The 20,141-nt window shown below is 44.6% G+C and overlaps 1 protein-coding gene across 2 annotated transcripts; it reads right to left on the bottom strand.

Moving 5' to 3' along the window:
* Positions 1-793: 793 nt before the first annotated feature.
* Positions 794-20,071, bottom strand: LOC121299783 (monocarboxylate transporter 5-like). Of its 2 annotated transcripts, XM_041227842.1 has the most exons (11): positions 19,946-20,071; positions 19,139-19,204; positions 17,533-17,688; positions 12,307-12,418; positions 11,438-11,570; positions 11,078-11,221; positions 10,346-10,507; positions 8,827-9,453; positions 5,707-5,918; positions 4,037-4,130; positions 794-2,470 (listed from the first exon to the last, which is right to left on the bottom strand). In XM_041227842.1, exons 1-11 carry the CDS (start codon positions 19,984-19,986, stop codon positions 2,259-2,261), a joined length of 1,959 nt encoding a protein of 652 aa, XP_041083776.1. In that variant the 5' UTR covers positions 19,987-20,071; the 3' UTR covers positions 794-2,258. The 2 variants fall into 2 exon arrangements, with proteins under 2 accessions (XP_041083776.1, XP_041083777.1); XM_041227843.1 differs by lacking the exons at positions 19,139-19,204; positions 19,946-20,071 and adding an exon at positions 17,254-17,408 and having other exon boundaries at positions 17,533-17,620.
* Positions 20,072-20,141: the final 70 nt, after the last annotated feature.

The raw sequence follows: 20,141 nt of genomic DNA, 5'->3' as shown, positions 1-20,141 counted from the left end.
GCGACCACACTGAAACCCTGTATTCAGGACCATCTCCAGTATAGCGACCACACTGAAACCCTGTATTCAGGACCATCTCCAGTATAGCGACCACATTGAAACCCTGTATTCAGGACCATCTCCAGTATAGCGACCACATTGAAACCCTGTATGCAGGACCATCTCCAGTATAGTGACCACATTGAACAAGTCCTGTGTTTACTTCCCAAGATAAAAAAAATAATACAAAACACCCCTTGTAGACAAATGGCAATTTCAGTTGGTTACCTAAGTGGCAGATCAAATTAGGGCTGACTGTTTACCTAGTGACCATTATTAACATTTGAAAAAAAATTACACATTAGAGAACAGTTTGTTTTTGCAATATTATAGAATGCACAAGTTACATTGTAAGGGAGCCTGTGTTTGAATCAAAACATTGGAGGTATTTATAGGCGTTTGACGGCATGACAACTATTTGTTATTGTTTATATTCAAATCCATGATTTATTCTTACATGATGTAATGGTGTTCTATATGTGACATCACTTTTACTTATATCTTTAAATCTATATTAATTCTAATTAACATTATTTTATATAAACTTATATTATCATGCAATGCTGGCTCTGAGGATCAGCCTTGATATGGTCTCCCCAGCGCATCAGCATGCACAACTTATATATATATAATGGCCAGAAGATTGTGATTGAGTATGGCTGTCTCTTAAAGTTGTTACAGTTCACCAGTAGAGGGCAGATCAAACTAAGGGATGGCTTGGTCTGCAACTTACAAAACTATTACTACACTGGCCTTCATAGGCTGCAAACATGCAGCTGGAGGTACTTTATTTGTGTTTTTTTTTTTTACATAAACTCACAACACAAAAGTAGACCCAAAACATTCTAAAATAAGCCAGCAACTGCACGTTTGAAACGGCACCCAGCAATTTGCAGCTTCAGCTGTAGTCGACGCTACAGAGGGCTCGTCCACCAATGGCTTTCCAGTCCATGGCGCAGCTCCAACAAAATGTTCTGTGCACAATCATTACAAATCCTATACTAGAATAACACCCCCATCTAGAGTTAATGCAAAATAGATATCAAGTGCAAATATTAGTGATTGCTGGGAAAGGGGTGGGTCCTCTCGTCCATCCCCCGCGGGTCTATGTAGTGCGAGAGCACAGTGCGTTCTAACACATTTAGGAATATCCTGTAATCATTCGGAGACGTGTATATACTGTCGTTAGTACCAGACTTCCAGTATAACAAAATATATAACCATGAAATACATCTTGCAAAGAATCATTGGTAAGAATTATACAGTTGTTGGTCTCTTACACACACACAGTAGTAGTATGTGTGAGTGTATATACCATTACTACATCATCACTGGCACCCTTCTGCTGGACCAAAGATCGTTTGGTTCTTGGATTTTGAATGGGAATTATCAATTTGCATTTGCAAAGTAAAAAATAGGGCATTCGAATCCTGAAAGTAGGGTTCAGACCCAAGTTCAAGAAGCAAGTCTAGTTAGAGATTATTGTTTCTGTGGCAATTCCTACCCATTCTATAAACCAGTTTCCTTTCCCTTCCCATAATAAGCTCCAGTTCCGAATGTGCGCTGCGCTGCTTGTGCAGCAAAATAGAGCCCTCGTCCCATGAAGAAACTATAGAAACAGCAAGGAACAGCAGCCTGTCACATGTTCAAATGATCAGTGTATCACAGTGTGTGTTGATGGTGAATCTTGTGTTAGTGCTGTACAACTTTGAGCATTTCAGACATAGATATACAATCCACATGCTGATGCTGAAAATGCTTCATAAAATCATCCCCCGGCTTTCATTAAGGCACTTTCTAACCCTATACCAATGTCACTATCACAGCATGTAGCACTGAAACGCTAACGACTTTGAGCACAACTCATTCAGAGCAAAGTAGAAGCAAGTTGCCCTTGAGCCCAAAACACAAACATTAGCGTTTAAAAAGTTGTGCAATAAAACATTTTTTTAAAAAAAGTGTGCATTTGGCTCAAACTTGGATTATAGCAAACAATGACGTATTACAGCAAAACAGAATTCATTTTTTGCTGTAAAAGATGTTGTTCTTGCATTACAAATTTTTGAAGAACGCAGTGATGCAGCAAGGGTGAAAGAAAGACCGCTTTTAGTTGGCCTAATCGTTGCACCAAATCCCTTGGTTTAGGCCAGTTCCCACTGGGTCTATTCGGCAGGTCACTCTCTCCCTTGGTTCTCCAAAGAGTTCAGTCTCTCTGTTTGCTAGGGCCGTGCCAGTCCATTGTGCGCAGCCTCTGAGAATAAACTGCCGTTAGTCTTGCAGTCTGTTTCCCCGGCCACACCCTCTGCTTCTCTCTTGGCTTTCCACCTCCGTGCCAGTGGCTCCAAGAAGAGGGAGATAGAGGAGAGAAGGTAGCAGGCACCCGCCAGGTAGAAGGAACAGTCATAGGTCTGTGTGTAATCATACAGCCAGCCTAAAACAGAACACAAACCACAGGCTTTAAAAAAGACATAGTACAGCATTTCATGTTAGAATGGGAAATGTCACGTTTTTTTAATGTGTCAGGTTTTCATTAAGTATATCCAGAACTACAAAGCGGTGTGTAATTCAATATGTTAACGTAACATTATTCAGCAGGTTTCATTTGACTTTACCTTGCAAAATGAGTTAATTACATTAAGGTCCAAGCATGCACACACAAATAGATTCGTCAGCCCATATGGTATTCTGAGCACATGATGACTTGACAGGGGAAAATGTTGAAGAAATGTGCTCCTGTAGACATGCTATTTTTAAAACAGCAAGAAAAAAAAAAAACTCTAAATTAAGTTACATCTGAAACGTTTCATTGATTCCCAGATAAGGTGCTGGGGTGGAACTCAAATCTGCACATGGATCGGTCTCTGCCAGTTGCAAACAAATAAGGTCCCCTGGGCACAGTGTGTTAAAACACATGCAGCAGAACAATTGAAACCTTAACAGCTTACTGTATTGCAAGAAGGAATGACATTTTTACCTGTGCATTATCATAACTGCTACAGCTACGGTCAAAGGTTTTGCATCACCCTGTAAAATTAACTCAATGTGCTTCGTAAAGTCGAATGAAACCTGATGGATAACGTGATGTTAACATATTGAATTACGCTCCGCTTTGTAGTTCTCTGCTTTTGGCCATAGCTGTAGAGGGGGCCGGATGCCTACAGACTGCTTCATGCTAGAGGCAGAGCTATTATTGACATAGACCCCCGTCACGGCTGTGTTTTATTAGCTCTGAGCCTGTGGCACAGTAACAGCTCTTTACAAGCTGGGAATGTGTTCCTTTAACAAGCCCTGCAGGCAAGCAGAGAGGCTTTGATTTTCAATCTCATATGAACACAGCATCGAAACACATCCACAGTTATTTCCAGGAAGCGTTCAGCATGCTGGCTTGGATTGTATCCACATTTGGCATGTACGCAGGCAGATGGGGAGTATGAAATTCCTGCAGGTCAAATATAGGTTGTTGACATGGTCAATTTATATTACATTACATATTCAATTAAAGACGTTTAATAATAGCTACGGCCAAATGTTTTGCATCACCTACAGTTTTAGGGTTGAGACATTAAAAAAAAAAACTTAAAGAACATAATTTAGCTCTTTTAACATCATGTAATCAGACATTAAAAAATGATACAGCAAAAGTCTACCGAACAGTAGAAATAGTACAGTATTGTACAATTTCAAAATGTCCCCTTTTTGGCAGTTTTTCGTATATGGAAATCTACAAAGTGGTGTGTAATTCAGTGTTATTATTCAGCGGGTTTCATTTGACTTTATGCAGCAAGATGATATAATTCTAGGGGGTGAAAGTGTTGGCCAGAGCTGTAGTTCTAGTGGTACACTTTCTTGAAGTGCTTTTAGTTTAGCCCCGAGTGTTCATTAGATATGGACGAGTTACATGCTGTACACAGACAGACTGAAGAGCAAAGTATTTTAGGGGAGGAGATGGAAACCTAACTCCGCTACCACGACCCCGGGGTCACGGAGCTCCACTCACCTGCAGTGGGGGGTCCTGTGAGACAGCCGAGCCCCACAAAGAACATGGAGAACCCCATCGAGCTGGCAATCCGGTGCACCCCAACCAGGTCCACCTGCACGGAGCACAAACACGCACCCTGCTGGTCACACCACCACTCTGCAGCAGCACCCTCAATTATTTTGGTATGTATCACTGTCACTTTGTAGAGCTGACATTTTCTATTTTCAATGAAGATGCGCATATTAAGTTAAAGGTGTCTTTCATTACTATCTTATTTTCCTATGACTGACATGTTTCCATGTCAAGTGCTTTCTGTCATGTAACCTCTTGAAGCTGACTAGAAGTGTAGCATTGAAGTCTCTGCAATGAGCAAGCAAATAAAAATCCAATTCACCTTCACAGGAAAGAGCACCTGCTTCCTACAGGAAAATGTGAGCCTATCGACTCAATCCAGTTGACTGGAAATGAATCTTCAGCTCAAAGCAGTTTACACTATGCGGAGTGTGTCAGGGTCAGGCTCACTATATCCTATTGGAGGACAATGACTCACGAATAGGCTTTCACTGTTTGATGCCGTTATTTCTTTTTTTACAATGTTCTCAACTTTTGTTCTTCAAAACAGGACCCAGTGTGTTTTGTTAGCTGTTGCTGAATTATCCAGAGCTTTGATTAATGCTTTTTCTGCACTCTCCTGCCCTTTGAAGTGAAAGCCTGCTTTTGTCAGCACGAACAGCCTGTCCTGCAGAGAACATGTTCCTATACAAACAAATCCAGATATTAAATGACCTCTTTCAACCACCGGGGGGTGATGTCTTTGCTCGTGGCCGCACAGCAAAGCCCAATTCTGAATCGAGGCGCTTCGTGAAAATTGCTCGAGAGCCTCGAGGATCTGCTGAGCAGGTGCGTGACACAAGGCAGATATAAAAGTGGGTGGGACCTGAGTTTCTAGGGTTGGAAAGCAACGCCCTGTCAGCTGAGCTACAGCAGCCAGCCTCCGTCAGTGGAGTGATCAGACAAGTCCTTATACAACTCTGCTGGAGGAGCACAGGGCTAAAGAGACAGGGAGTTTATAGTGGGACACTGAGACGGCTTTAGTGACATATAAAACATCAAGACCGCCCCACGTCTGGACTGCATGTTCAGACAGCTGAGCTTCCAACAGCGAGACACTGTTCCCTTCACAGAGTCCTGTTACAGGGCCCTGACAGAGATACCCAACGCACACACCCAAAGACACATATATTCACAATTACAGATATAGACAGCTAGAGAGCCATACATAGATCCGCTGATATGCGAATGGAATTTTTTTTGCAGAAAGATAGAAATAGGCAAGGAGAGAGCCGGTTCACCCTTGCAGCCTCCTGACATGACGTTGTTACTGCCTGACAGGAACTGCTTATGAACAAGCTGTACTTGAAGCTGCTTCACTTTCTATTTAAAACAAATAAATAAACAGACCGATCAAATACGTGACACTGCAGATTCATGAAGAAGTGCGATCCGGGGGAAACGAACAATCTCACTTGTTCCAAATTGTTTAGCTCGACCAAATCACACCTCCAGCCAGTCATAATGTCATTCATCATTTCATTTTAGCTGTTAAACCTGGAGTCCAGGTTGAATATCACAAATAAACGGCAGTCTAACCGCAGGTCACAGTGGGTTAATAGCCGGGCAGAGCTCACCAGGACCGGAAGCAGCAGGGCCATGTAGCCCCCACAGAAGATGGCGTAGAAGACAGCGTAGACCATGAGCTGGCTGTAGCTGGTTGCCAGTGGCGACAGCAGGTTGACCAGGCCACAGAGGATAAGGTAGGCCTTGTGGTAATGGTACTTGTGGACCACGTTCCGATCGGTCATCCATCCGGACACAAGCTGGGAGACGGTCTCGGTGATACCTGGAAGAGAGAATTCCACAGTCAACTGCTGAACTTCTCCCAGCCACTCAGGGTGGACTGAAGAGCAGCAGCAGTGGAACGTCTAGCGCAGGGCTTGAAAACCCGCCCTAACCACCAGCTCTGCTCAAGACAGGCCAGAGCAGCATCAGAGGCAATTTGGAGAACTAAGGTTTGAAACCTGCCTGGCTGGATGGATGCTGCACCTTTAAAATAAGAGGCAGCAGTACGGGCCAGAAACACTGGACACAACGGGAGGAATTGAACACACTTTCAAAACCACACTGCTGGAGCCTCTGTGCTCTTCCTCCGAAACTTTCACTGCTGCAAACTGTCTAACTGGAGATGGAGGGTTTATTTGACTCCCCACATCACTAAAATAAAGGGTTCAACACAGAGCTGGGTTATGAGGTATTAGGGATCCATTGATATTAAAATAGACTGCGCTAGTTAATTACTAAAATTGTATTAGCCACAGGTATTTTGTCCTTCAAAACCCTAATGTGATGTTTATGTCCAGCTTGAATAGGTTTGCTATTTACTCCAATGTAGAGATCCAGAGAGGAATGGATTTGCTATTTACTTGCCAAACTGAATCTGTGCCCTCTGCTCTCTTTTGCCTTTAATTAAAACGGTCCAAGTAAATGTTACAGACTCGACTGTGCTGTTGCAATGCCAGCGAGACGGGGCCAATGGAGAGAACTTGGGGTTTTCAATAATGCAGATGGGCTTCCACACTGCAGCTTCAGGCAATCCTTCACCTAATCCACTCCCAGTAGGATTGTTTCCAATAGGATAGAGTGTCAGGGAAGTGAATGTGTCGGACCCTGGCACCGACAGTGGAGCTGCTTAGCTAGCTGCTGATCCAGTGCAGTTTGCACCTTAACCCCGTTATGGTACGGAAAGAATTGAGAACCTGCTGTTCTCACAGTGTTAGAATACATTTGAGAGCGACTCAAGCATCACAAGAAGTGACCATTTGGATCCAACCTGATCAGTCAAACCCTGTTTCGTGCACCTTATTGCAAAAAATAAATAAGTTCACATCCTTGTATTAGTGGGACACACACATGCCTTAAAGGGTTAATTGGGCTGGCGGAGAGGAGAAGCAGGGGTTCCACTGAATTGATCTCACTAATACTGCCTCCTGTTAATTCAGTGAAGACAATGCAATTCAAGTTGAGAGTGGTGCAAGAGGGGCAGTGTTTGAACTGCATGGGTTTATAGACAGTCCTGTATGGTTTGACTGCTGTATATGCCTTGCCTAGTTCAGCTTTATGACTGGACTTTGTTGAGTAGGTAATCAAAAAAAAAAAAAAAAAAAAAAAAAGCAGGGTCATTACATAAAGTTCTACAGGTTTTTCCCACCTCATTCTCAGTATACTGGCAATGCTGCTTCTCTCCATATTCCCAGTCAGTTTACTAACCTCCAGACTCCCTGTGCCCGTGTGAGCAGAGGCGCTCCGAAGCGGTTGCCTAGCAACCCTGGAAGGGAGTCAGCAGTGCCCAAAGCTATAGACTGTTTACAAACCTCTCTGCCTGGCAGCGAGGGCTGAAAGCAGCCCTTTGAGTCAGAGAGCGAGCTGGTGGGAGCGCGGAGCCCCCTGCTTACTAAAACGCTCTCTCTTGCACACAGACAGCTCATTGTGAACACCTCCCAGCCCTGGGCTCACCGGCTTCTCAGGATAGCCAGCCTCCCCCTCCTAGCCTGTGCTGTATGACAGGACCCCACAGGGCTGGCCCTTTCATGCCAGTTGGACGGCACTTGTCTTTAAACTCTATCAGCACAGCTGGCAAAGGGCACATTGCACTGGGCAGCTGTGCATGAAATATTAACCACCTCACATGCTTGGGCACAGTTTTGTCTCCCATCTCCATAGCGGCAATCTTCAACAATGGATTAGTGCTGCATGTAGAAACATTATGGGAACAGCAAAGCAAAGTGCACCAATGCCCATCTTTTGTTCCCCATGTGGAACAGTCTCATAAGCGCTTTTTTTTTTTCTTTAAATGTCAGGCCTGCACTATAGTAATTATTATCAGTATTGCTCATTTCACATTTAGCATTTTTGTTTTGAACATTTTTCCTGTTGCTTCCATTGCCCAGCTCGTAGGCTGGGGGCCACTGCAGCACTGTAAAACCATGGCAAGGCACAGGCAAGGCAAGGCACAATCATGCCTGGTATAAGCACTGGCAGAAGCCAGTGGCATTGATTGAAGCCAATCTCGACCCACAGAGCTGTTTCTAACTTGGAACTACGCTACACCGCTGCAGGCATGCAGAGACTCAGAAATTCATGCATTTTATTGACAAGAACAGGCTGTTGGATTTAATTGAAATGTTATACAGCGGAGAGCGTCCTCAGGGATGTCACATGTGTACTTGGCTATACCTTGAGAAGAGCTTGCCCGATTGAGAGGGTAACCGATATGGGCATTCTTCTGGACAGGTTCTTTATGGTGCCCTGCCCCCCTAATTCAATGTGAATAGCTATTATACCAAGCAGAAAGGTTCCGACAAGGTGCCAACATCTCAGTGTTTTCAACGAACCTCCCTGTAAAAACTAGTTACAAGATTACTATACAATCGTTAAAAGACAGTTCCTGAATTGAATCAACCTGGGATCCCCTTGCTGTCAGAAGCACTTTACAACAATGAATCGCAGTTCATTTGAATAGGCAAGCAACGCATCTACCTTACTGCAGCTCATCAACACAGAGCTTAAAGCAGGGAAACAGACACTGGCTGGGGGATTGTGTTGAGTTGAAAGAGGCTATCTATGCGTAGCGGCTCTCCAAAACCAAAACCAACACACTTGCGACTTAAAGTCTACTGGTACGGCTCTTTGGCACAGTGGTAAAGGCATTTCCGTTAGGAGAGTGGTAAGGAACTCCTTTCCACTTCACTCACCCGCCACTGAGATGATGAAGGAGGCGTCCATGGGGTCAATATCGAGAGTCTCAGCCCTGGCAGAGAGGTGGAAGTAGGGGATGAAGTAGGCAAGCTGGCTGAACACCACAGACCAGGTGTAGATGCAGAAGAAGGGGTCCTTCAGCAGGGAGAAGTCTAAGATCTTGCTAGCTTGCGTAGGATGCTGTGGGTTTGCGTTCCCAGCCAGGAACCCGTTGGCATTCTGCCCCAGGAACACCTGGCTCTCTTCTGAAGCGAGGTCTCTCTTTTCAGCCTTGCAATTGTTATTGCTGACGTTCTCGTCCTGCCCAGGGCTGCCACTCGGGCTCAGCGTTGGGGTCCGGGGGAGTTCGGGGTCCCCAGGCTTTTCCGTGGCAGGGACGACCCAGCTGGTCCCCGAGGTGGTACTGTGGGAGGCGCTGCCATTCTTTACAACGCCGCCCCTGTTGAGGCAGTTCTGAAAGTGGACCTGATCTTTGACCAGTCCCTTGTATTCACAGGGAATGTCTTTCTGAATAGACGGGGGAGGTGGGCTCCAGGGTTCACTCCCCTTGAGATTGATTGGCCGCAGCAGCATCGCCGTGGCAACTAGGTTGAGCATGAGAGCACTCAGGATCAGCAACGCTCCTGAAAATAACAATAAAAAAAATAAAAAAATACAATAGTTATTCGCCAGATCAGTGGAAAAGACAGCAGAAATCTTAAATATAATGCCCTTTGCCCATATTTGAACAGTCGGATTAAGCCCACGCTATAATATGCGTTTTAGAATAAAATACTTAACGGGCTTAGTTCCAGCAAAATGGGTTATATGGAACCTGAATTTATTTAAATTTGGCATGGCCTCAATCTGAACAACACATTGGAAAGCTGGGCCTCTTACTGAAGCAATATCAGCGTATGAAACAGTGCAGAGAAGCACACGAGAAGGAATTCAGCCCTGGAAAGCAGGACCGTAACCATGCTTTTGATATTCTTCTTGATGACGGGGATGTCAAGCCACCTGATACTGATACTGAATCGCAGCAGACAGCAATGTGATTAATTCCACAGCCAGCCCCACCCAGGACACTGTCTTCCTTGGGGCAGGGCGGTTTGTTTTTCTGTGAACTTGGCTCTGCCTCAAACCCCACAGGCGCTGTTGAAATAAGGCTCTGTTTGTCAGCTTGTGGTGGATCCTGAAGATCCTTTAGCACCATTTCAGTACAAGTCCACCTCAGTTCATGAGGGTTAGAACTAGACCCACCCTCTTTTTCTGTACTATTTGCAACTGCCTTTTAGCTACAGATTGTTTATCCAATTGAAACAAGACAGTCTGTCTGAAATTTGGTGACATCATGGACCCAGTTGCATCAAACAGTGATGTCACTGCAATATATGGGGGTACGTCATCATCACCAGGCAGTGACATCATTGTGTGGTACAACTCATTTTTGTGATACTGACACCTGACTGGTATTGAAGGCTACATCTTGGAAACAACTTGGGCAGTTTCACTGTGGCGCGCTTTGCCCCTTACCTTGCCAGCCGTACTGCTCCAAAAGCAGCTGGGTGAACGGTGCCAGGGCAAAGGTCAGGCCCATTCCAGAGCGGCCGATAGCATAGGCCGTCGCCAGCCTCTTTTTGAAGTACCGCGCCGTCATGACAGAGGAGGCCTGATACAAGAAAGAGAAGCCGATGCCTGAGGGATAAACAAAGGGAGGGGCGACAGGGCAAGCATGAAAGAGTCATCCTTGCAGCAAATATTTCCAAAGGATTCTCTTAAAGGAGTCCTGTCTGTCTTGTTTATTACAGCGCTACGGTCGTGCCTTTTTAAAGAAGTCAAAACCAAACTACAGAAAGCTTCATGTCAGAGCTGACCTACACTGCAATTCTGACAAGCTGTTCCAAAGCGATACCCGTTCCTCCTGTTCTTTACCACCCTCACTCAGCATGCTTCACTGACCTGGGTGCTCTTCCTCAGAAATAACGGTTTCAGGCTTCTTTGTTTTTCATGCTAGGTCTGTAACCTCAGTAAATGCAGACTACTTGCTGGTTTCACAGCCTTGGGCTGCTTTACCTAAAATAACATCAGTTGGTCCGAGGTTAGCGATAACGGGGAACTGTGAAACCAGCCTAAAAAGGCTATCATATCCAGTAGTAGAAAACAGTATGAGGATAGTTTCATATGCTAAGATTGGAAAACCTAGTTTTTCTATGCGGACCATTCGTTTCAGCAGAAAACTGAACTGACGTCTGTTACCATACTTACCTACTATAACCCCCATGCTGACGCAGAGGAACACAATGCTGGTAGCCAGGAGGCTCAGGAGGAAACCGGTACTGACCAGGAGAGCCCCCACGATTGAGGCCCAGCGGTACCCCAGCTTCCCACAAGCCACCGAGGCAAGAGGTCCTGAAGAGGAGCAAGAACAGAGGAAGAGCGATACTAGAGCAGGCTTGGACATGGAGCAGAGAATACTGGGACTGCAGCAGGAGTGTGCAGCTGAAATGAGAGCGAAGGGACTGCCACCAGCATGGGAAACACAGTCCTTTGCACTTGAAGACGGCTCCATGTTTCAGTTCAGTGAACCGGTAGGTGGGGTTGAAGACGGTCTGGTGATTGACTCACCGGCGGAGAGGCGCAGGCAGGACATGATGGAGCCGACCCAGCTGATCTGCTCGGAGGAGCCCCCAAACGCGTCCTGGAACGCCACGAAGAAGATCCCAAAGGACTTCAGACTGCCCATCACCAGAACATTGACCTGCAGAGCAGCAAACCACCTCGAATGACATATAGCAGGCAAGACGGGCTCCCACACAGCCGTCACAGACTCAAGAACAAGATAGAGAGAGAGAGAGAGAGGGCAAGGGGGGCTCCCACACAGCCAGCACCTTGTCTGTCTGGAAGAGGTAAGACCAGGGCACAGCCAGTGGTTCCTGTTTAAAGGGTTTTTTTCTGCCATGTTACCCAATTTATGTATTATTGTTTTAAACAAGCCACTTTTACATTAAACTACAAAGCCTAAATGAACCACAGCCATAAATGCACACTGTATAACAGGTAGTCATAATGGATTAAATGAAGTTTGGTATTCATTAAACTTTTCTAGACTGGAATAGCTTTCTTTAACAGCAGAACAACTTCGTGAATATGAAACTTTATTTTTGTCATCAACAAAAAAAAAAAAAAAAATAATATCTTTAAAAAACTCAAGTTAAAGTTTTTTGAATAGGGCTCGCAGTATTTATTAGGGAAGTCTAGCACACCTGGACTATAGCCTTTACAACCTGGACCTCCAGCTGTCTGGCCTGGACCCTGGAAACTGATCTGAATCTCTGGAGCTGCTGGCTACACTCATCCTAGTGTTAGCAGGTTAGAGGGTGTACAGGTGTGCTGTGCAAAAACCATGTTTTAAAATCATGAGTTCCCAGCCCTGCCTCAGTGTGTAACTAGCTTGACCCTGTCCTTCCACAACCCCATGGTAGAAGCAAACTTACCAGAAAGCAGTGCACCACGATCATCCAGCCCCAGCCTCCATCCGGGGGGTCCACACAGCGAAGCACCTTCATCTTCGTCTCACACAAAACCATCTTGTTCTGCTTCCCTTCGCTACAGCAAACCAAGCAAGGCACAGTGTGAGAACCCAGCGAGCTTCGAACACACAGCACAGGACACCACCGCAACTGTGCCTTATCAACCCAATCACCCCTACTGGATATCATCGCGACTGTGCCTTACAAACCCAGTCACCCCCTTCTGCGATGCTCTCTGTCTTACTGGTTTAATCTCTTTTTAAAAGCAGCCTTGTTACATGTTTTCAAAACAGCAAGGAGTCGGGATTACTGGTGGATTTCCCATCACAACAATGTCATTCTTTCTCAGGGTACGTGCATTGTGCAGAGACAGGCTTGGTCTGTGCAGAAGCAAGGAGAACACCCTGCTGTACTGAGGGAACTCACACCTTGTTCTTTATCTAGTGTCATTTGTATATAATGCTGTTTGTAGAACAGAGCTGCCAAATAACCACTCATATTGGCACAGGTTATACTCGCTAAAGGCTTCTATTCAAATATACACAGTGTTTTCAATACTAAGTTCCTGCTTGCTAGTGCTCCCCTTTCAAGTACTAATGAAGCTAATCAATTTAGCAATGAATTTAGGGGCTTAAGCCTCTGAGTTTAGTTTAAGTGAATCCGTTGTCTATATCATATCAATTAACTTGATTGTTATTTAAATATAGATTACATCAATATATTAATATTATTTGCTCCTAAAATGCTTAAACAAAAGACATTAATAAAGCAATGTTGCAATTGCTACTGTCGTCCACCAGAGAGGTGCCTCTCCTGTATTAAGTGTCCCGACTCACCTCATGCCAAGACTTATAACCCCAAACGAACCCGGTGTTTATTACAGTGTGTTTGCCAGGAATATGGAGTGAGACTTGCATGCCAGTCCGGTCACTGCTTTAACCGCTGGCAATGCTCAACCTATAAAGTGATGATCAAAACACATTTCTGTACGCAAGCTAGAAGTTATATATTACACTTTTTTTTTTTTTTTTTTTTTTTTTTTATGTTTTTTGAATGATCAAAGTCTAAACCAGAATGCGAAGACACAATCCGCCCTGGTAACTCTTTTAGCTTATAATTCAGAGACTTGAGGCAACATGTTCACTCGATCGATTCATTTGCTATCAAACATATAATGCAGCATGCAGAAGATGCATCTCCCCGTGTCTCCGATGGGGGGGGGGGGGCTAGTTGAGAGCAATCAGGTGACAGGTGCTTCTATATTGACCAATGTTTTATGAGCAGCAGATTCAATGTGATATGGGCTATTCTAAAGGACAGCACACAGTGACACAAAAGCCACAATTTGAGACTAAAATGCTGTTGGCTTGCCTTAAAAGCATAAGATGCAACAGAGCAGACCACTCAGCCAATGTTCTCCTGGTTCATTAAGGACACTAATTATCCAGTGTCAAGACACATCGCCTGCTGGAAAGCTGCCTGTATTGGATTGCCGCTATTTAACTTGATGGCTTTAATACCTAGTATAGCGTTGCGTTGTCTGCATTGAAATGGTCTGTAATATCCCCACTATTCTGTATTGAAATTGCCGGCACACCCAATACCAAGCGCTCTCTATTATCTGTATTCAAATGTGCCGACTCTGAAAATAAACACAGACTTAAACAGACAACATAGGAGTAATTGCAAAGATGACCACTTCAGATGATATGTGGGTAGCATACGGGCATGTTCATATTGTAACATTCCATTGGACCCCCGCGTGCTGGTAAACACGGCCGTGCCAGCGTGCCAGTGTGAGGGATGTGTTCCAAACCCACTGCGGTGCCATCGCCGGCAGTGTCGGGGTACGGCACTGCTACCCCAAGACTACACATGTTTTCTCCAAGAGTCCTTACGGAAATGAAGCAGCATTTATGTTCCTTTCACACGAGTGGGTTTAAGCTGCAATGACGAGGCCCTGTAATGCAGACACCCAATTGCAAAGCTCGGGGATGTTCGTGGTGTGCTTGGAATTCACTGAAATCCAGCGCGTCACGGGACAGTTTCGATTCCGAGGCAGCGGACTAGTTCAATCACCTCAATGCGCACTCAAACGTCTTGTGAGCCTCTGGATAATACAGTAATCGTCCTTTTTGAGCGGGCCTTGATGTCCCTAAAACAATGCGTCCGTAATCTGCTCCTCCATAGTTTCAATGCATTTACTCAAAGCGGCATTTAACCAAGCGACTGCCTTAAAGAGAGCCCTTAAGAGAGAAGATTGTCCATTACTGCCGCGTTAATCAGCTCGTTAAAACGAAACATGACATCATCCAAAATAATGACTTTAACGAGAGCAACATGACCTTGTGTGCACCTGGGACTGTGCTACGGCAAAGTTAAAGATTATCGGTGCTCAGTTTAAATTTAACTATATCTGTGTCTTATTTCTTGGCATTTCAAACCATGTCTGCTAAATCCATACAACAGGTTGGACGTGCATAAAATTAGTCAAAAGGTGGCAGCTTCGTTAATCGTACATTTCTATCATTTATTGGTATAGTTTAGATTAGGGTTACAAATCATTCTCTCAAACGGCAGTTTTGGAAATTATTTTTCCTAAAAGAATTAAGCTGCATTACGATTAAAGTCCTTCATGACAGCAAACCTTTAACAGAAGAGCAAAATACGGGGGAAAATCTGCCCCTGGAGTTGACTGGGAGAAGTGTCCAAAAAAACGGGAGAGTCCCTGGCAAATATGGGAGAGTGGACAGGTCTGCATTAATGAGTAGTCTTCCTAAAATTAACAAGTTTTATGACCCAGACTGGTTATGGTGACACAGAGGTTTTAAATGAAATTCAAAATGAATAATATTGTTTTAAAACACACACACACCCCCCACACACACACGAAGGGACACTAGTCTAGATGTTGCTAGAAAATGTAGAATGAAATCTGTTGCTTCTATATTGCTGCATCAGATTTTATATTAGTAGTATTTACCATTACCCTCTGAATTTGGTAATTTTGGCTTGAATGTTTTGTTTTATGTGTGTAAATAAAACTAATTGTAAACAGAGAGAAGTTGAAATGTGATTACTGCTATAGTTAATTCTGTTATTTTCAACAGACTTCCTAATTTTGCCAGGTGAGGTTTGTTTGCTTTTTTCTGTACAGATCAGTAGCTGTAACTGCAATGTTCAAACGCCACAACATGTGGGACTCACTTTGTGCATTACTGTTAAGCTCTATCAAATGAAAGCCTTTGAGACAAAACGGCAAGTGAAAACACATGAGACTATAATGCCAACACAACACTGTGTTTAAAACTGCCCCTCCCCGGATTATAATGTTTTAATAAATATATTTCCCATCATCCTGCTGCTCACATATGTAACTGAGCTGGATTGAGCAGTGAGCGGGAGGATGATGGGAAATGTAGTTCTGAGAGGTCCATGTGGGTACATGGGGAGCCATCTTGAGGCAGGGAATGCAATTTAACTTTAAAAAAGTGGTCAAAAATAAATAAATAAAAAACACACCTTACACAAACAGTTGTAGCAACACATGGGAACATGTAACACAATAAAATAAAAAAGGTCCTTATGTACCCTTTAACTTTCACTGTGAATGAAGAGGCTCGCAAACTAGCATCTGAGGTTGCTAAAGAATAAAAAAAAAACGATTAAACAGGTCCACTGGCGCCAGAATTTAATGTTGCTGGTACCCCAGAATTGCAGCCCTGAGCGTTGTGTGCATGTAACAAACACACTAAATCTCTCGGCAGTCCGGGTGAGCGTGGGGACCCCTAAAGGCTGGGGGCCCCAGGTGGCCACTTCACGTTAAGGCCGGCCCTGCACACACATTATACAAAGTAAATGTATCAATATGAGAAGACCGCGGCCAGTGACGCTCCCTACCAGGTTTTATTTGATGCTGCTGACACTTGCTTGACTCTGACTGTACACTTTCAGCACGTCTCTAGAAGCTGTACTAGATACCCTTCTCTTGTTCAGACTTGTCCCACTCTCTACCTTCCCTGTGCAGTAACTGCAGCCCGGCTGGCTTGTTTCTTCTCCTGCCACGTCTAGGATGCCATCCCCGATCCGTTTTGACTGGAGTGGATTTCTATACAGCCAGAGCTGGCTGCCAGTTAGGCAGAAGCTGTTAAGTGGATTAGGAGGGAATGAATCAGGGCTCTGTTTCGCTGCAGCTCTGCAGAGTACATGTGCTTTTCACAGGGGGGTGGGGCGCTGTGAAGAAGGCTGGATGGGGTTGAGGAGGGGGCAGGGAGAGAACACAAGTGTTCCCCTCTCATTTAATGAATACCAGCTTGATACTGAACGTTCCTGGAGCTGGAGTTGAGTATAGATTGTATACGCCCCCTTACCCCAAACATGCTCTCCTGCCTCCCCCTGAAAAACAAGCATGCTGGGGCACTGGCTTATGCGATCTGGAACACTTGTAGTTTTAAGTTGTTGTTGATTTTTCTAAAATTATTTTTACTAAACTGAAACTATATTCATGACCTTCATCCAGTCGTATCTTTTTTTTTTTTTTTTTTTTTTTTTTAATTTGTTTTAGAACAAGTTCTCCTTCTAGATCTGAAGTCAGTTCGGGCTGCCCCTGGCTGCTGCTGCTGCTGCTTGTTGGAAAGAGTTAAACGTTACGAGGTCAGTTCAACTCTTTATCCCAGCCCTTATAGTGAAGTCTCTGCTGTTGAACATTCCAGTCCTTTGGTATGTAATGAATGTGTGTGCTACCTTTCTTAATGGCTCAGCAACAACACCAAGCCGAACTGAACAGCACCCAAAGCACACAGCCAAAGCTAACATTCACACACAAAACCTGCGACAAATGTCGTGATTCATCAACTTTCTCTTTCTTTCTTTTTCATTGAAATTACTTTAAAAATAGTTAATAAAAGTTACCCCGATAACTTTGTTTTCCCTTGGTATGTTTTGGAAGCTGATAAACAATGCTGTCATTCTCCCTGTAGTATCCCCCAGTGGACATGCGTGTTCTGCCCGTCCTCAGCCCCACACGACGACAGAGATCAGGCACAGCCCGCTCTCTTTAGACAAACCTGCGAGGAACCCGAGCAGAGGGGAACCTGTTTCAACAGGCAATCTGAACGAAAACACAACAGTGCGGCAGCTAGCACCTTCCACACACTGCAATACACAGGAGAGCGTCTTTAAAAGACCTACCTGTTGTGGTCCTTCAGGAACATGGTGCGGCGTTGCAGTGGATCTGGAAACTGGACCTGCTTCAGAGTTTCTTTTCTTTGTATCCTCGGAGTCAGAGGCGATGTGGAGACAGCTCTGATCAGCTTTATGACTGCGGCCCCCTGGGATATCTGAAAACTAAAGACCAGCAGTGCAGGACCAGGGTTACAGTGCGCTGCTGGAGGACTCAGCCAGTGAATGAACATCAATATGAAAATGGGATTTCAGATGGGATTAGCAATCAGCTAATTTACAAGGACCCATGGAACAAATAAAACTAGAGCAAGTTTATGCTGTAGTACAGTCTCCGCTGAGCCGAACCACTGAGACCAGTTCACATTAGTCACGGAGACCCATCTGTACCCGAATGAAGATGCCTGGTCTTTAGTGGGATGTTTTTGATACCTGTATGCCATTAATAAATCTGCAGTAGACGTTGTTTTCTATAGTTCAGTATGACATTGAAGTTTGCTCTGGGCAATCACTACATCAGTGTAGCTCTGTTTGGATTATAGGGCAGACTGGACAATATCGGCTCGGATTAGTGAGGGGGGGGGGGGGGGGGGGGGGGGGGGGGGGGGTTCAGAGGCCGTCAAGACTGCTGCGACACCCCCCCCCCCCACCACCTCCTTCGATTTACCTATTTCAGGTACATTTATCCTGTAATTAAAGGATTGAACACTGGGAAGTCTCTAGTTGGCCCAGGCTGATTTTTATTTTGAATGCTGTGCTTGTTTTACTATCTTTCCACCTTTAACCGCTGTCCAATATCTGCACCTTTTAACCTTCCCCCCCACACCCACTCCCACTCCCACTCCCTTCCCCTGTCCTGCGATCTGCAGTGCCAATGTGGTTGCCATGTTATTGTAAGGGCCCTGTGTGGTGAGGTTTGATCCCTGGCAGGATTTTATTGAGCTGCGTTGGAATTAAGAATTTGGAATTCGGGAAGACATTCCGATTTCCACTCCCCTTTGAAGGTGTAATGAATGAATCTTGAGCTGAGTAATGTAGAAAGTAATGCACCCTGTTAGCTGCAATGTGAGCCCAGACAGAACAGTCTCTTCAGATAACTCAGACTGGAAATGATCCCATTATCCCTCTGTGCAAGGCAGTCTTTTTCCACTAGGAACCCCATTTAGCTCAAGGTAATTAATGCTGCTGTAAAAAGGAGCAGAACGTTAGAACCCACGTGAGTTCCAGGGATACACCTGGCGGATTCTTGCAAAGCAGCAAGCGTGTCCCGCTACAGTAAATCTCACTGACCACCCAGGCAACTGCATCAAGGGATGAAAAAAGCCTTGGGCAGGTTCAGGCTAGACTCTGCCCTGAGACCCAGTCGGCGACCTGAATAAGAGTCACTACGAGCATGTTGTCATCAGACAACCAGAAAGGAAAGTTTCTGCATCGTCACTTACACTTATAAAACACGATATTCCTGTTAGTGTTAAAACAGTCCCTTTAACTTCACCACATTGTGCCACCCTGTCGCGACCCTTTCTATAACTCCACCGCTGGTCGTGTGAATTATTTTCAATTAGTAGATTTGTCTATTTTTTTATGGAAAGAGAGAGGGGGAAAAAAAACTTACCAAAAAGTTTGTACCGCGCATGAGCCTCCTCTTGTCCGCTGGCACAGCTCTCCTGAAACAACTGCGCTGCGTAAAAAACACAAAGACGCGATCATTACAAACACGATCAGCTGAGTCACCCCAACCCAGGCAAGGATCTCACACAGCCATTAGACAGGTGAGAATGAAGCAACCACGCACAGCTGCACTCCATTTATACGAGACTTTCCAAAAAACAAAAAACAAAAATCCTTCGGACAGCGGTAACTGGCGCGCAGTTCGCCTCCGCACCGCAGTGTTGAATGGCAGGGAGCCGCATTGCGAGCTGCTGCAATAATCAGACACTGTTAACATTGATGGTCAACCATCTGTTTTAAAAGTGCATAATATTGTTTTGTACACTGCGCTATGGGATCCCCGTCCTTTTCAGTTTTGCCACCCACAACTGTGTGCTGTGCGTTCCATGGGCTTTGACGGTCTTTTTTTACGATGTTTGCATAAAATAATTAAACAAAGTCCATGACTTGACAGAAGTGAAATTGAATTCAGCGACCAGACAATAAGTAAAACACATACGTGCACTCAGTCAAGTCGGCCTAATTCCTCCATATGCCGGGTTCCTGCAAGTAAACTCCATCATTCACAACCAGACAGGGCGAGCTGCTGCAAAACAATGTTGTTGCGCTGTATAAACAAGACTTCAACTACGTATTCCTATTGCTTTATTCAGGTTTTAAATAGACTGACATTATTCTAGTATTGCGTCATAATAATAATAATAATAATAATATATTTAATCAATAAATGAATGTATAGTCAAATACTTGCCATTGCAAACGAGTAAAGCCCATCCACCTTTCAATGGACATGCAGGAGACGAGTACCTTAACAAATCGTATATTCTTCTTTATTTTTTTACAAAACCCAAATATAATTAAAAAGCGCACCTATCTACTGTATCTGTACATATTTTAAATGTGGTTGTGCTGCAAACCTCTCTCTCTCTCAAGTTGCAAAGCGGTGC

The sequence above is a fragment of the Polyodon spathula genome, chromosome 25 (assembly GCF_017654505.1).
Source record: "Polyodon spathula isolate WHYD16114869_AA chromosome 25, ASM1765450v1, whole genome shotgun sequence".
In the NCBI taxonomy this organism is placed as follows: domain Eukaryota; kingdom Metazoa; phylum Chordata; class Actinopteri; order Acipenseriformes; family Polyodontidae; genus Polyodon; species Polyodon spathula.
This window is presented reverse-complemented; position numbering and strand designations above follow the sequence as displayed.

Coding starts and splice junctions, on each gene's coding strand:
- LOC121299783 (XM_041227842.1), bottom strand. CDS start 19,986: ATGTCCATTGAAAGGTGGATGGGCTTTACTCGTTTGCAATG. Junction 17,689..19,138: donor TGCGCGGTACAAACTTTTTG/GTAAGTTTTTTT, acceptor GCTGGTCTTTAG/TTTTCAGATATCCCAGGGGG. Junction 5,919..8,826: donor CTTCATCATCTCAGTGGCGG/GTGAGTGAAGTG, acceptor TCTCTCTTCCAG/GTATCACCGAGACCGTCTCC.